The sequence below is a fragment of the Pyxicephalus adspersus genome, chromosome 4 (assembly GCF_032062135.1).
Source record: "Pyxicephalus adspersus chromosome 4, UCB_Pads_2.0, whole genome shotgun sequence".
In the NCBI taxonomy this organism is placed as follows: Eukaryota; Metazoa; Chordata; class Amphibia; order Anura; family Pyxicephalidae; genus Pyxicephalus; species Pyxicephalus adspersus.
The window spans coordinates 143,559,706-143,575,489 of record NC_092861.1 but is presented as its reverse complement, the minus strand read 5'-3'; the positions used below and the strand labels follow the sequence as shown (position 1 = coordinate 143,575,489).

General features: G+C 38.4%; 1 protein-coding gene across 4 annotated transcripts in view; it reads left to right on the top strand.

The window, feature by feature from the left end:
* USH2A (usherin) overlaps nt 1-15,784 on the top strand; it is a 371,236-nt gene that overhangs the window by 126,798 nt on the left and 228,654 nt on the right. For all 4 annotated transcript variants that reach the window (XM_072409865.1, XM_072409864.1, XM_072409867.1 and 1 more), the window contains 5 exons: nt 7,756-7,886; nt 12,188-12,314; nt 12,636-12,737; nt 14,013-14,201; nt 15,181-15,311. In XM_072409865.1, coding sequence (XP_072265966.1) covers nt 7,756-7,886; nt 12,188-12,314; nt 12,636-12,737; nt 14,013-14,201; nt 15,181-15,311 — 680 coding nt within the window. The remainder of the gene's footprint in view (nt 1-7,755; nt 7,887-12,187; nt 12,315-12,635; nt 12,738-14,012; nt 14,202-15,180; nt 15,312-15,784) is intronic.

Below are 15,784 nucleotides of genomic sequence, written 5' to 3'. Positions count from 1 at the left end.
GCTAGGGGTACTTTGGGCAATGAGCAATTAGTGCCTTTCAGGTCAGTTCCCAATTATTTTTTGGCTACGTGTGACCAGCATTGTAAAAGTCATTATTTCTCACTTATTGTGAGCTTTGGATATTGAGGTGGATTAGCACTAGTAGCAAGCTAGCTAAATGTAAAAATATCTTTATTTGCTTCAAAATAATGATGCTTTCTTTAGCAAAATCAAACAAAACTTCAAGGGGAAGTAAACCCAAAACAATAAAATCACACTTACCTTCAATCCCACAGATCAGTCCATCCATCGGGAGGTTTCTTCCATCGGGTCTTGCGTCATCCCGGTATCTGTCTTCGGCCTGGCGGAGAGGGAGCGCCAGGTGCCGACATCTTCCCTTCTTCCGTGTTCTTCTTCCTACGTCACCCAATCTCGCACCCGGCAGGCACGAGATCAGGTGACGTAGATTGGGACTGCACATGCTTGAGATCGGCAATTTTTTTCCTATTGATGAAAGGGCTCCTTCTGCCCATGTTTGAGATACTCAGGCATGCACAGAAGGAGCAGCCAGGAGCCTCCTGTGATGCGTGATATAGGTATCCTGGGAGGCTTTGCGCCCCCATTTATTCTTGATCACCTAGGCAATCGAAAATGAAGGGGGCAGTGCTGCACCTTTTTTTCAAAAACAAAGGGTGTTGCACTTAAAAAAACACTAAAAAACAAAAGTTTTACTTTAAATAAAAGGGTTGTTTAGCCTTTAATGTAAAGTAAAAATTCTAAGTTTAGGTATGCTTCAAAGGTAGCTGACATCAGCTTGAGTCCACAGTACCATCCTCTATAGTTCACTGGGGGATTTCTTTCCTGACAAAAGAACAGGGCTATGCCAACTTTAAATATTAAATATGAAAAAGGCCTGATTTGTTAAAGCTCTTGAAGGCTTGGGAGTTTTCAGTTTTATCAGTGAAGCTAGGTAATCCAGAAAACCTGAAAAGGATCTGTTCCAGAATTGAAAACATTTGTTAACAAATTGCAATTACATTTTAGGAAATCCATTTCAGGTTTGTTGGATCACCCAGCTTCACTAATGAAAGTGTAACCTTTGCAGTCTTGGAGAGCTTTAATAAATCAGGCCCAGTGAAAGAATAATCATAAGGGCTGTCATTGGACAGTGGAATGGCAGCTGGCAATTAGTAGATCAGAGGTCACAAAGGACAAGATTAACACTTTAATCTAAAATCCAACTTCACCCTCAGGCTTGCAAAATTGGCTAAAAACAGGCTCCTCTACTGTACTAAACTAGCTTACTGTAATTTCTCACAGTATGCATTAAAAGCTACAGCAATTCAAATAGAGCCTGTCTGATATGTGGGAATAAAGTTGTGAAGCCCATTGCTCCAGAATGACATTTTCCCATCCAGACATTGACAAGCCAACGATACCTTAATAGCCCGTTCATACCTAGTTGGTCTTTTTTGGTGCCCTTAACATATGCATGAATCTGCTTTTTACTTAGTATTAATTTAGGGGAACCCATTGGTCTGTTCCTTTATATGTGTATATACTTATTTATTTAAAAATTAACATTTACAGTACAACAGAAATATCTATACCCTAGTGTAATAATCATACAATACCTGGGTATGTAGTGTTCAATAGTCTTTTAAGCCAATATTCTACAATATCAAATATTGGACCTCAGCTTCAAAGTGCCCCTGTAATTTATTTTTCAATTCTTTCCGCTATTCAATAGCCATTTAGCCCCAATCACGAATCTTGTAGCTTAATAAATAACTGTAAAGCATTCTACTCACAATATGATAAAATGTTAAATGGTCTTATAAGACAAACATATAGATCTTCATGCAGCCCTGTTATCTCCTGTAAGTTGCGTTGGCTTTACATTAGATTGTGACTGGGAAATGGATGCGCAGTTCCATTTGTCTGCCTGGGAAGTTAATTTGTTTCCATGTAAATATTTTTCATCCTGCCGGCACAGAATTCCCATCCCTTGTTCCTCTTGTTTTCTTCAGATAAGATTTCGACATCTTCATGTCCATCTGCATGACAAAGGATAGGCTGTTGTTGCAATCTTGTAGCAATGAAGACACCCGGGATTGTGCATTTATATTTGTCTGAACGTCCTTCTCAGACTATGTATGGAACGTCAAACCTTAAAGAACAACTCTGCTAGGTGCTAATAATATGTCACATGATAGTGTGAGTTTCTTGCTTCCAAAGTTGCCTTTATCTTCTGCTTATTCATTGCCTTATTGATTACCTTGTCTGGCCTTTCTTGGATTTTGCCTGAACTGGCCTCTGCTTGGTACCTCTTCTTCTGCCACCTGATCTGATCTCTGCCTGAATATTGGCAATGTCTCTATGGCCACCATCTGCCCTGACTATGCTTGACGCTGGCCTGGTTCCTGCTTGACCCTACGACCTTTTGCTCCAACCTTGACCACTTTCTATTTTACATTGTGCTGGCCTTGTCCAATTCTGTGGGCTTTTGGTCCTTTTTTCAAACTCTCTTCCTCCAATGGCATCCTTTGCACACACAAGTCCTGGAGGCAAATGTGTGCTAAGATGGTCAAACTAGTTGCCCTATGCTGAGCGAGGGCTTTAATATAAGAGTGAAGCATTAGATTGGGGGACTGACATAGGACTGGAGGTTTTCTTTTTTGTTGTTTGTACTGTACTGGATGTGTAGATCAAGAGCAGAGATAAAAGGGAATACTCAGAACTGTCAGCCAGTTCACTCCCCAGTATTTGCAAGAATACATTGACGCAGTGTTAAAATTTTTCACCCTTTTCAGAAAAAAAAGAATACCTCTTAATCTAATTATTATACAAAATAAATGTGATCAAATCTGTATTATATTCATATGAATTAGGAAATAACAAATGGCAATGAGCACTTTGCAATACAATCATCATCAAAAATCAACCGCGACCAATGTAGTAAGTTTTATACCGGTGTCGTTTTGCACCCTGGGAGCGCTGAAACAAAGAAGAAGGAGAGACAAAGAGCCCGGGACGAGAGGCAGTGACAAGACTGCAGACAATTTTTATAGCAGGAATCTCAAGCCCATTCAGAATTGTGATAGACAGGTGGTTAAACGAGCGGCAGACAATCTGTTTGAACTGCGGCTCATGTCAGTGGCTCTGCATACAAAATATCAAACCTTAGTCTACAGGTCAGACTGATCATTACGATATTATGCACAGGAGGTTACCGCCAAACAATCCTGTCAATGTGTACTTGTGGCCTCAACTGTCTTGCTGCGCTGAGTACATCGTAGATGCGTAAGGCCTTACAGTAAATATTGTAGATAGTGCAACATTATATCATATTGTCATAACGGTTTTTGGTATTTATGGTCCTTTATTCCTCTGTTTCTCATTTTTTAGTTAAACATTTTCTGCTTTTTGTTTTATTATAAGCTCTGGATTTTGCTTTATGTTTTTTTTGTTTTATTGCTTTTGGTAAACTGTGTGCAGACACCTTAAATCTCCCTCCCTTATACCTAACTATTTCATGATGCACACATGTAACAGAAAATCCCATTGTAGTGTATTCCATAATATAATTTAAGTAAATTACTTTTTATTTTACATGGATTTGTTTTTATATTTCTTTACATGTACATGCCGACCAAGCTGCCTGGCTACCAGTGACAGTTTCAGGGTTTGGGACAAACCATAAACCAACTGCAAGGATACTTACAATGGTCACCTCCTATCATATAGCCTAAACCTTCTAAAAATATTACAGTAACTTCTTAAGGGTTCTCCAAGGTTAAGCTACAGCTAGGGATGGCTGTAAAGATGGAGGGTACTTCGAGGGAGGGCAGGAAAGGTATATATACGAGGGTTGGTTCTTTACAGAGAAATGATCCTTTTGATCTGCTTAATGGCAAGGCAATGGTATTTCTTAAAATTTCACTTATGCTCAGACTATACACATAATAATATTTACAATCAATAAATGCACTTTCAAAAAGCACTCACTTACCTCTGTAGTTGTAAGGATTATAAGGACATTCACAAGTTAAAGTTCACATTAAAGACACTGGGCCTGATTTATTAAAGCTCTCCAAGGCTGGAGAGGATACACGATCAGTGAAGGTAGGTGATCCAGCAAAACTGGAATGGATCTGGTCCAGGACTGAAAACATTTGCTAACAAATAGCCAATGTCTTTTAAGAAATTAATTCCAGGTTCACTGGATAACCCAGCTTTACTGATGAAAATGTATGGAAAGCTTTGGAAAACCTTGGAAACCTTTAATAAACCAGGCCTGCTGAAACAATAATTCTCTTCTTATTAATTTTATAGCAGCATACTTTCAGAAGCTAACCCGTCTTCTAATATAAACACACAGCAGTTTTTTTCTACACTATTAGAAATCTACAGAAAGATGTGATCTCTGCAAATTAACTATATCACACTACAAGCAACTAGATGTCTTGTTTTAAAGCTTAGGGATATCTGAATATTTTAACATCTACAGTCTGGTTACAGACTCTTCCTTCATTGGAGCACTTTGTTGTATATTTAAGCATCTCTTCATCATGTTATCAATGTTATCAATATACTCCCCACACTCCAACTCCATTTTTGTTGGTGCAAATCTGTACTCCCCTACTTATCCCCCTATCTAGAAAAAGCAACAATGACATTTCAATGGCTGCATGCAAATCAGCTTACCTTAACTGGCTGTTTAGAATGAAAAAATAATTTTGATTGACTTTCTGTCCTGCTGATGTTTCAGCTCTCTCAGGATCTCCCCTGGTGGTATTTAGGCTGTTTATAATTAGTAATTGCTTTAAACTCTAAACTTCACCTCCAAACTGCTGTGTTTGACAATGACAGCTGCAAGGATTGCCTAAGCACAGTTAAAGTATAATTATTATTTTTAGCGACACTTCCCTGACCTCTGTAGCTGCAGTCACTTTGGAACAATTCATCCTCAAAGATTTCAGCAGACATTTCTCAACTTCAGTTTTAATTTCTCTAGAGTGCCCAGCTCTATGTTGGTAACACAGGTGTATTATATTGTTGAAGGGGCATTATGTTGGCATAAGCATTGTATTGCCTTTCCAGAGCAAAAAGAACCCAGAATAATAACAATAAAACAACAAGATACATTTTTTTTTATCACAAACAGTGTGCTGTTAAGGAAAGTTTATAGCAGTATGATCTGTGCCGAGGAACAATTTGTCTCTATGGATTTAGATTCTCGAAATGAGACCACTTTATTCAAAACATCGCTTAGATTTCTAAGAGAATCCCAGCCTTCCAGCTAAAAATCAATAGGCTCTACTCTTTAGTAAATTACTTCATTTGCAGAAAACAAGGACTGAGGCTGCATGCAGGGTTTTCCACAGAATAAACACATGATCTCCAACAGAAATAAAAACCCTTATGGCCGTGACTTATGTATATACAGTAGTTTTACTAGATAAAAATGCATGGAAAAGTTGAGAAATACAAGGACGAGGAATACAATATATATAAGTGTATACTATATATATGTGTATATATATATATATATAGAGCACACACTTTTATATATTGTAATTCTACATCCTGCAGGTGTTCTGCAGTGTCTAGAAGTTCCAGTGGCCAGCGAGAAGAGGGAGATAAGCATAGGGATAACATTACTGGGTGGTATGGCAGAGCAGGTAAGATAGGGTTAACCAGGTATAGGAGGGAAGATCGGAGGAAGTTATGACTGATGGGAAAAGAAAAATGGGGATGGAGAAAAAGTTTATCAGTGGGGTGAATAGGAAGTGGGGTCAGAAGTTACAAGTTTCACGTCCTCCCTCCCTGAAATGGGAATGGGTGCTTGAAAGGTAGTTTTGGAGTGGCATTTTGAGGTCCTTGAGGGCAGGTGTTGATAAGGTAATGGAGTTGGTGGAGAGCCATCTTTGGTATGGGGTCTCCAAAGTGGTGGCATTGTAACAGCAAGTTATAAAATGGGTTGTGGGAGTAGTTGGATAGTCATTGATATAATTGCAGAGTCTGTAGAGAACCAACAATATCAATGGGCTGCATCTATCAAGTTTATGGTGGTTTAATGTGAAATGCCTTCAAAGACCTGCAACCTGTTTGGTTTATGCTGGTTAATGTGGGGTTATGTTGTTATGTTTTGTTATGTTTTGGAGATATTGTTATGTGTGAAACTATAAATCTTACGATATAAGAACAAGATTTGTTATTAAACAGCCATCAGGCCATCTTATACCATTCATGCTTGTTGTCTCTATTTTGGGTATTTGGGGTTGATAAGGGGGTGGGTGGGGGGTTTCCTGTGATATGGTCTTACCAACCTCAGTTATGTGTAGCAGATTGTACGTTAAAACAGCACTAATATGCAATCTGCTGCACAGGACACTGCAGAACACTTCCACTTGTCTATGAGAAATTAAAGGGTAGGGGTGCAATAATCTTAATCCCCTGGGGTGACAACATTGCGTCTTCATAAGTACAGTACAGTTAGCATTGTCACTGTAGCACAAAAAACGGAATACTGGCAAGATCGCCAAGGGATAATTAAAGGAAAAAAGCCTGAAAAAATGAATAAACACACTAATTGTTAAAGAACCTCTCAGGTGCAGTATAATGCATTTGTGTCCTCAGATTCTCTTTATATACAATGTTTCCTTTCTTTTGTTTAATATTCAATATATCATTATCAGGAAGTCTGCCCCTGCAGGCTAGGTATGTGGTGAAATAGGAAACATTCATTGTTGGGGTTTACATATATTTTGTGTCTGATTTAATTCAGTTCTTCAAGACAAGAGAAGATAGACTATCGTGGGAGAACCTGGGTGGTTCAGCAAACCACAAAAAAATTATTGCTATTAGTTGGCAAATGTTTTCAATCCTGGACCAGATCCATTTCAGGTTTGCTGGCTCAGGTTCTCCCATTATAATCTATCTTCTTAATATCTGGGAACTTTAATAAATCAGACCCTTTATATCATATATCGGACACTGTGGAATAATGTGTCTTGAGTTTGGCAGGGGTCATAAACAGCATTTCATGGTGAATATGTGATCCTTTAAGAATGCATCATCAACATTTCATTTGGTGGATAGTGAATTTTTTGACATACATGAGGTCCATCTGAAATTACCTATCCATGTAAAACTACTGCCCTGTCCATGGGATCACAATGTTCCAGTAAGTCCACAGTGGAGCAAACAGCATTGTTAAACTTCTAAAGGAATAATAAAATTAACTGATCTTCTAGCTGGATTAGTCGGGTGATTTTTTCCACATTAATAAAACCTTAGAATTAAAAGAGATTAAAAGATGGTACACTTTCTTTTTCATACAACTGTATATGTACTATATTGGGCTATGGGGAAATCACAAGCTGTCTATAGCCCCAAGGCCAATTTTGCACAAAATGGATCACACCAATGACACTCATTTGCCAACAGTTGGGCCTGGAGATTTCAATGGTGTACATTGTATGGGGATGGGTTGTATACCCCATACTTACATGGAAGTATTAGGAATTTTACAGTGACAGTTGGGGTAAGAGCAACAGTAAACGTGTCTACAATGGGGTGGGATATGATAGGTTTGCTTTAATAAACATTTATGCACCTAAAGAAGTTTTCCATGGTCACTAACATACCATGTTATCTGATGGGTCACCAAACTGAGTCACGTGAATGTCTTCTTTTACTAACCCCAGCCTGACTGCATTTCTCAAACTATATAAGTAATTTTAATAACTCCTTTCTCTTCCTGATCAATAGGTATTAAAATACAATTCAGGACGAAGGAAGCAGACGCGTTGCTGTTGTGTGCTGTGTCAGCAGGAACTCAGGAAGAATACGTTGTGCTCCAAATAAGTCGAGGACGCCTTTACTTCCTTTTTGATCCACAGGTAAGAGTCAATGAACAAACCGGTGAAAAAGATCTCTATCAAGCCTCCCAAAGGCATCTGGTACATTTAATGGTCTCAGATGATGAGGCATTCGCTGTTTCCATTTTTCCTATTGATCCAGGTTAATGGGTTCTTTAAAACCTTTGAAGATTGGAGTTCTTTGGGAAGGAGCTATTGAAACACCTGAGGCTGTTTCCAATTTAATTAGTTATCTATTTACTACGCGCTCACGTTTTAAGGATAACACAGGCAAGTGTGAAAATATGTTGACCTTGATAATAGCGTCGTGTTTATTGTATTTCAACAGTGCTCAAATTTTCCTTTAGGGTTTCAATGTTACCTTTTTTTTCCACACAAACAATAAAACTAAATCAAATCATAATATCATAAGTGGGAAAATACAGAATATCAATGTATCTGTACATATGGACAGCTATGTTAAAAGTCGAAGAGGCTACAGGGGAAAACCACAGTAGGTTAGGTTCAGAAAGTGGGTAAATCCAATAGAAACTTTTCTTGCTCTTACGATCAAGACTAAAGCCATATAGCTTTGGAACAATTCAAAGTCATGGAGTTATCAATTTGTATGGCTGCCTTTAAAAATATGTGGTCAATTGAGGTTCACTACCACACGTGCAGTATTTTGCACGTTAAGGCAACACAATATGAACAGACCACCATATAAAAGTACATTGAGGAGAACTCTCTATGGGCAATGGATTCATACATGCTATGGGCAACACAGTTTGCCAGTAGGATAGAAGGGGTTTACATCAGCCATACTAAATAATTGCACAAAGCATGATTCAGACCAAAAACTGAACTGCATTCAAAATTTGCAGTTCAGTTTTGAGCACCAGTTTACTAAAAGGATATAGGAATAGGCGAGAAAACATTTTCTTTTGGAAGGGGTTAATAAAGAAATACCAATTCTTCAACCATTATTAGATACTATACAAGAGTAAAAACAACATCCATTCTATGTTAAACATAAACTGCTCATTACATCATGGGGGAGAAAGTTTATGTGTGTATACTCATACTATTATAATATACTGTAAAATAAATTTTCATGAAAAACAATGTCCCGCTTTTAGACGTATAAATCTGAACATAAATGAACCGCCCAGGAGGCTAGAGATGGACAAACGTACCATTGGTAAAAGTACTTTGAAATTCCCTGAACCCAACATTTAAATTAAACCTCTATGGAATCTCATTATCTTTATGTACCTGTATAAATAATAAAGGGGCTGGCAAAGTAAATATTAGTCTATTGTTAACCTTACCAACTATTTACATTTTGCCAGCACAAGTTTATAACATACATTTGTAGAAAAAAATAATGGTGAAAATTAAGTCCAAGCTGAACCCATTTTGGAATTGGACTCTAACCTCATCCCTAATTGTAACCCTTCCCTACTCTAACCAATGCTGGACAAAATACTTGGCTAAAGTTTTGCATTGGCCCCCTCTAACCCTTTTGGCACTTTGGATTGTCACTGCCCCTTTTTGCATTTTAAGTATCCAAATGTTTGTACATTTTCTTTGACTTCTGGTTCTTTTACATAGACACATATGTGTTCCACCATTTTTGGTAGCACTTTTCTTTATCATCTTTCTTTTTTGTACCCTGATTTGTCTCTTAGTTGCTAATGAACCTGCACACATTTGACAGTTACCAAAACACATAATAGCATTGCAACGAGTGAAGACCAGACTACCAAACTGAGAGTGAGAAATATTCTTCACATACCCAATGCAATATTTAGAATGCTGCATCATTTGTAACAATTTTAACGCTAACTAAGGACACTTTGATGAGACAGCATTTAATAAAATGCTCATTAATTTAATCATTAGCAAGGGTATGCCAAGAAGTAAGCCAGTTCCTTATGTCACGCCCAATTAGCATCTCATGCTCATAATCCCATTAGTATTGTTGAATTCACTAATGGAGAAACTAATAGGCATAATACCGGGGCACATTAATTGGGCATGACACCAGTTCTGGTTTTAATTATTAAACTACAATAATGAAATGCATGTTTGTAAAATATCAAATGTTTAAATAAAGTTGAAGAGCAGATAAAATGTATTAGAAATGCTACTGTTTATTACAAAACACATGGATGGTGTCTCAAGACAATCAAATATCACATTGTTCTAAAAAGTTTTCAGGGTATCACCATCCTCCCTACAACTATTGGATCAAAGACATTGCACCATCCTGCACCAGATTCTAAGTCAACACCAAGAGGTCTTTTTTTTCAAGCAGATGGTGATTTACCAAAGGGGAACCAAGGGGAATTAAAGCTTTGCAGGAGATAAATCACTTTGCAAAGAATTATTTATTTACTTGTATTTTGCATAGCGCCGACATATTACACAACACTTCACAAAGTCCATAGTCACATCACTAACTTTCTCTCAAAAGGGGCTCACAATCGAAGGCCAATTTTTAGGGGAAGCAAATTACCCTTACTGCATGTTTATGGGATGTGGCAGGAAACAAGAGTACCTGGAGGAAGCTCACACAAACACAAGGAGGACATACAACCTCCTTGCAAATAGTGTCCTGGCCAAGATTCGAAATTCCAGTGGAGATATATAAAAGACTCAATGATTGTTATAGAATGCGATTACCATCAGAAATTTCTTCCAAAGGATGTCTTCTCAAGTATTAAAGGATACCTAAACTCAGATTTTTCACTTTATATAAATACTACTATTATACCTGTTTGTTTGTGTTTTTTTTTAAGTGCAGCACTGCCCCTTAATTCTCCTTCACCTAGGCGATCAAGAATGAATGGGAGTGCAGAGCCTCCTGGGATACCTACATCATGCATCGCTGGAGGCTCTTGGCTGCTCCTTTGGTGCATACGCGAGCATCTCAGATATGCACAGAAGGACCCCTTTTTTTTCCCCAATCTTGGTCACCCGATCTCGTGCCTGTGCAGTGCAAGATCAGGTGATGTAGGAAGAAGAACAGGGAAGAACAGAGGAGAAGATAGCGGTGCCTGGCGCTCCCCCTGCGCCGGGCCAAACATGGATGCCGGGACAACGCGGGACCCAATGAAAGGAAGACTGATCTATGGGATTAAAGGTGTTATTTTTTTTTTTTTTTGGGTTAGTTTTGGATTTACTAGTCTTTAAGTTTAGGGTGGCAAGCACAGGTCCTCACAGGTCATCACATCTGACTTTTAGTTTGTTGACAGAGAAGGTTTTAGATAAAATCAGGCCCAGGACTGATATAAATTGGGGGCCCCAATTGCACAACATTTCAGCTTCCTGCACTCATGTTATTCCGTCTACTGGGGCTCTAAAGAAAGCTCCCTTTTCAGTGAGTAGGAGAGGTAAATCCAGTTGCTGCTCCAGGTACCATGGTCTTCTTCTAAAAAAATATTTCTTTCTAGATGCATATCAAATGGCAAAGCTTTGTTTGAAAGGATATTATAGAAACATTGGCTCTGATTTATTAAGGCTCTCCAAGGATGGAGAGAATACACTTTCATCAGTAAAGCTGGGTGATCCAGCAAACCTGGAATGGACCTGGTCAAGGATTAAAAATACTTTGCTAGCAAATAGCAAATGATTTTAAGAAATCCATTCCAGGTTTTCTGGATTATTCAGCTTCACTGACGAAAGTGTATTCTCTCTCTAGGCTTGGAGAGCTTTAGTAAACCAGGGCCTATGTCTTAGTTTATTGGCGCCCCACCACGATGGATGGGTGTGAATGGTCCCTTCGGGTACTATTTAGTTACAATATACCTGTAGATGAGCTCTATCACATAGACAATCCTTAATTCTGAAGGTAAAGTTCACTTTAAATGAATTAATACATTTCGTGGTGATCATTTTATATCTGCCTGCAGTTATTTTTTATTGCATGGAAGAGCTAAAGTTGTATCCTGTTCCGAGATCAAAAAATGATGTGTTTAGGTATAAGCTGGTGTTTTCGTATTTGTGCTACGGTACTTTAGATTAATGAGGCCATTTGTTTTAAAGTGAGTTTTACACATATTATAGTTCAGTTTTAATGAAAGTGCCAGTCATTTCAATGCTGAAATTTTAGTTTTTTGAGAAGTCTGGTTTCCTGAATCTAATCAACTAAATTCTTCTAGTTCAGACTGCTTCATTCTCTTTTAGTCCTAGCTGTTCTGTGCTTGGGACTATATAGGGTTAGTATCAGGTCTCATTTAGATACTTAAACTGTGCTCATTCACATACAAGTTTCACCATGGCCAATAAACCAATATATGTATTACATTTCTTTTGTCTTTTCTTTTTTCCTTGGTTAGGACTCAGCAGTGGCTGTAACAACCATAAATGATGGCAATAAAAGTTACAATGATAACAAATGGCATGAGGTTACTGCCAAAAGGAGCCAGAACAAGGGATACATAACTGTGGACGGAAGGTATACAGGTAAAGTCACATCTCAGATATAAAAAATTGTACAACCTAATGAAAACATGGTTTAGCGGTGAATCATTCTCTGCTGAAGAATTTTCTAAGTCCATGTATTTTAATGGGAGTGACTGATTGTTCATTAAAGAATGTCAAGTTAAAAAAAAAAGTAGCATGTCAAATTTTGGACATGCTGGCGTGCATAGGCAGCCCTTTTAAATAAATGGGTTGCCTTAATGCAACATATGTTAATGTAAGGGGTTAAACATTACAAATTAATATGTGTTCTCTTTATATTATATATTCGGATTATTTGTTGTAATTTTTGTTTGGTTGCAGGTTCTACCTCCTCATCTGGTGCTGGTACAGTGATTGGGGAGAACACTGGTGTATATATCGGAGGTCTCCCAAACCACATTGTAATAGAAAGGCATGACACAGGTAATCATTCACAGGTTATGATGATTGTTCTGGGTAACCTAAAGCCATATACATATGAGCAGATCTGCTGCCAAATCAAATTTCATTTTTGATTGGTAAAATATTGTTTGGAAGTCCAAAAATATGACAAATAAGATATTCAGTCTTTCTGATCATGGGATGAGGATGGAACAGATAGAAGTTCCTCATTAGATTTGCTTGATCATTCATACTTTTGTATATTTACCAACATGCCCAACTGGCGTCAAGAAGTGCAAAATTATCCCTGCACCCTCTTCAGCCAACTGTGCCCCCCCCCCCCGAAAGTCAGTTCAATGGGGTGTCCTAAGTCAGTTCTGCACAGGGGCCCACTATTGGCAATGTTAACTGTCATTAGATCCCTTCATCTTGTTAAGCCCCCACTTGGGGTTAGTGCTTAATATGGCTTTGAGTTGCATTTTCCAAACCCACATGCATTGTTGTGCAGGATTATGTGCATTATATGAAGAAACCCTTTGGAATAGGTAGCCTAATGCATGATATAGCACAAAAATCTAGTGCCTAATTTAGAATAAATAGTAGCCCAGTGGACCATTATTTACCATGTGTGTCTTGATAATGCATGTGTTTCTGCAATTACCAAGTGAGAACAACAAACTAATCCTGCTAGCCAGTAAAAGTTAACATACCTGTTATGTGATTTGTAATTGTGTGGAAGCTGCCAAAATCCAGAGATGGATCACAATAGCTAAATTTATCTCACTATCTATAACTATTTATGTTGAGGAACTTCAGTAGAGTGTTTTCAGTAGTGCCTCCCACCCCCATAAGTTATATATTGATTCATATGACTTTGAAATGCATGAGTTCTATATGTGTGTGGTACTGGTCTGGGTCAGTTAAACTTATAGAGAAAGTGGTACAGGGAACACAGTAGCCCGAATTTCCACATTTATGGGCAACTTTCGGGATTTGGCTACCAAGGCTACCAACACCATTGTTTGATTGACCATATTACAATTACAACCTCTCAATTGATGGACAATTTACCTGCATGGGTTTATACACAAATGTTGCAGAGTAGCAGTCTGTAAAATCTTCTGTACTCCATGATGAAGAAACAGAAGGAAGAACTGTCCTTAGTCTCCATAGAACCTAGTCAGATTCACTCTTATTAACCAAAGACACTAGAGGGGTAATCCCGATTGGTTGTCAAGAGTGGAAAGACCACCATTATAAGGTAATTAAATATTTAGGAGGATAGTGGAACACACAATCATATTTTTTATATGCTAGGTGATACTGAAATTGTTCGGAAGAGTTTCATTGGCTGCCTTGGTGACATATACATACAGAGAAGTGACAGTTCTGCAGAAGAATGGGACCTGCTGGACTGGGATATGGCAGAAGAAATGTATAATGTCTATGAGAAGTGGGAAGGATGTCCGGAGACTTCAGAAAATGGAGCCTATTTTCTGGGATTTGGTATTGTCATTCATATTTTTACTGCTTATGAACAAATAAGTGTAAGAAAACCTATCTGTGTTGTGGATTTTTAGACCTATTTGGATTAAAACTGTTATTACTGACCACCAAAATACTTTAGTTTCGTCGTTAAGCTGATCCAGTAATTCAATTTTTTTGAACAAAAGATCGGGGAGGGCAACAGATGTCTTCTCTGCATATTTGTTCTTGATCAGTAATTTAAAGCTCAGCTAAACCCAAAATTGAACAACAAGGTAAACTACTATAGCCATCAGGTTCAGAGGTCCTGGGTGTTTGGGTAGGTGGACATCCACAGTTGAGCACAACTACACAATGTGTTTTTCATTTTGTAAACTTAAGAGAGAGGCTGCCTTATTTCCAGACAGGAGGTCATCCAGCATCATCCAGTCTTTTCCTCCCCAGCCTACCTTCTTCATTCATTGGAATTCTTTCAATTGTTTGCATAATTCCTTCAAGAGCAAGTTGGTTGCTTATATCAGCTGGGGGCTTTTGAGAAGATAACCTAGGCAGGGTGCTGGGATGTTTTGCAGTTTGGTGGGGGCCCCCAAGACAGTTCTACACAGGGGCCCACTGATGGCAATGTTTATTGTTGTCAGATTCCTACTTCTTATTAGACCACCTCTTGGGACCAGTGCTTAATATGGCTGTGTGTTGCATTTTCCAAAACCCACATGTGTTGTCATGTGAGGTTCTGTGTATTGCATTAAGAGTACCTAGGCAGGAATGTTTTCAGAGAAGCTATAATATATATAACACTGCCAGCCCCTTCCATTAACCATGATCTATTGGATTACATAAAGACGCACAAACACCCAGTGATGCCACCATTAAAGTAACACATGCAAAGAAAACAGAAAGGTTTTATTTGAGCATTTAATTAGAATATTGATGAAGGGGTAGAGGCAGAATCACAAAAATGTAAGCATGGTAAGCTTTAACACATATTGTCCCCTTGTAGGCTTCCTGGAACTTGATCCATCTGTATTTCCTGGTGGTCTGGATATTGAAATATCTTTCATGTTTAAAACTGACCAGCTGAGAGGACTGCTGCTTTTTATGTATAACAAGGACGGACTGGACTATATCATGGTAATTTTTATCTGCATGTAACCGGCTGCTATAGAACAAACACATTTTATGTGAAACCCAACGTTACTGTTTCAAGAAGTGCAATAAAACAAACCAATGAATCAGCAGTTTTAATGCACTGCAAAAAAGGTTGCTACGTATGATACATATTGGCAGGTATACTTCAAAATACAATATATATAGGTGCTAATCAATATTACTGTGCTACAACTAACACTTAAAGTTCTTGTTATATGTTCTGCCTCTTCTGAATTCTACAGGCCTCTGTTAACCCCCTCCCCCAAACTACCTCCTCTGCCTCATGCCTCCTTTACTTTCCATTGGCCTCTGTTGCCACCCCCTCCTTCAAAACTACCTCTTGTCGCATGCCTCCTTTAATCTCCAGAGGCCTCTGTTACCACCCCCCTCTTCCCAAACTGCCTCCGCTGCCTCCTGCCTCCTCTATACTCTAGAGGTCTCTGGTACCCCCCATT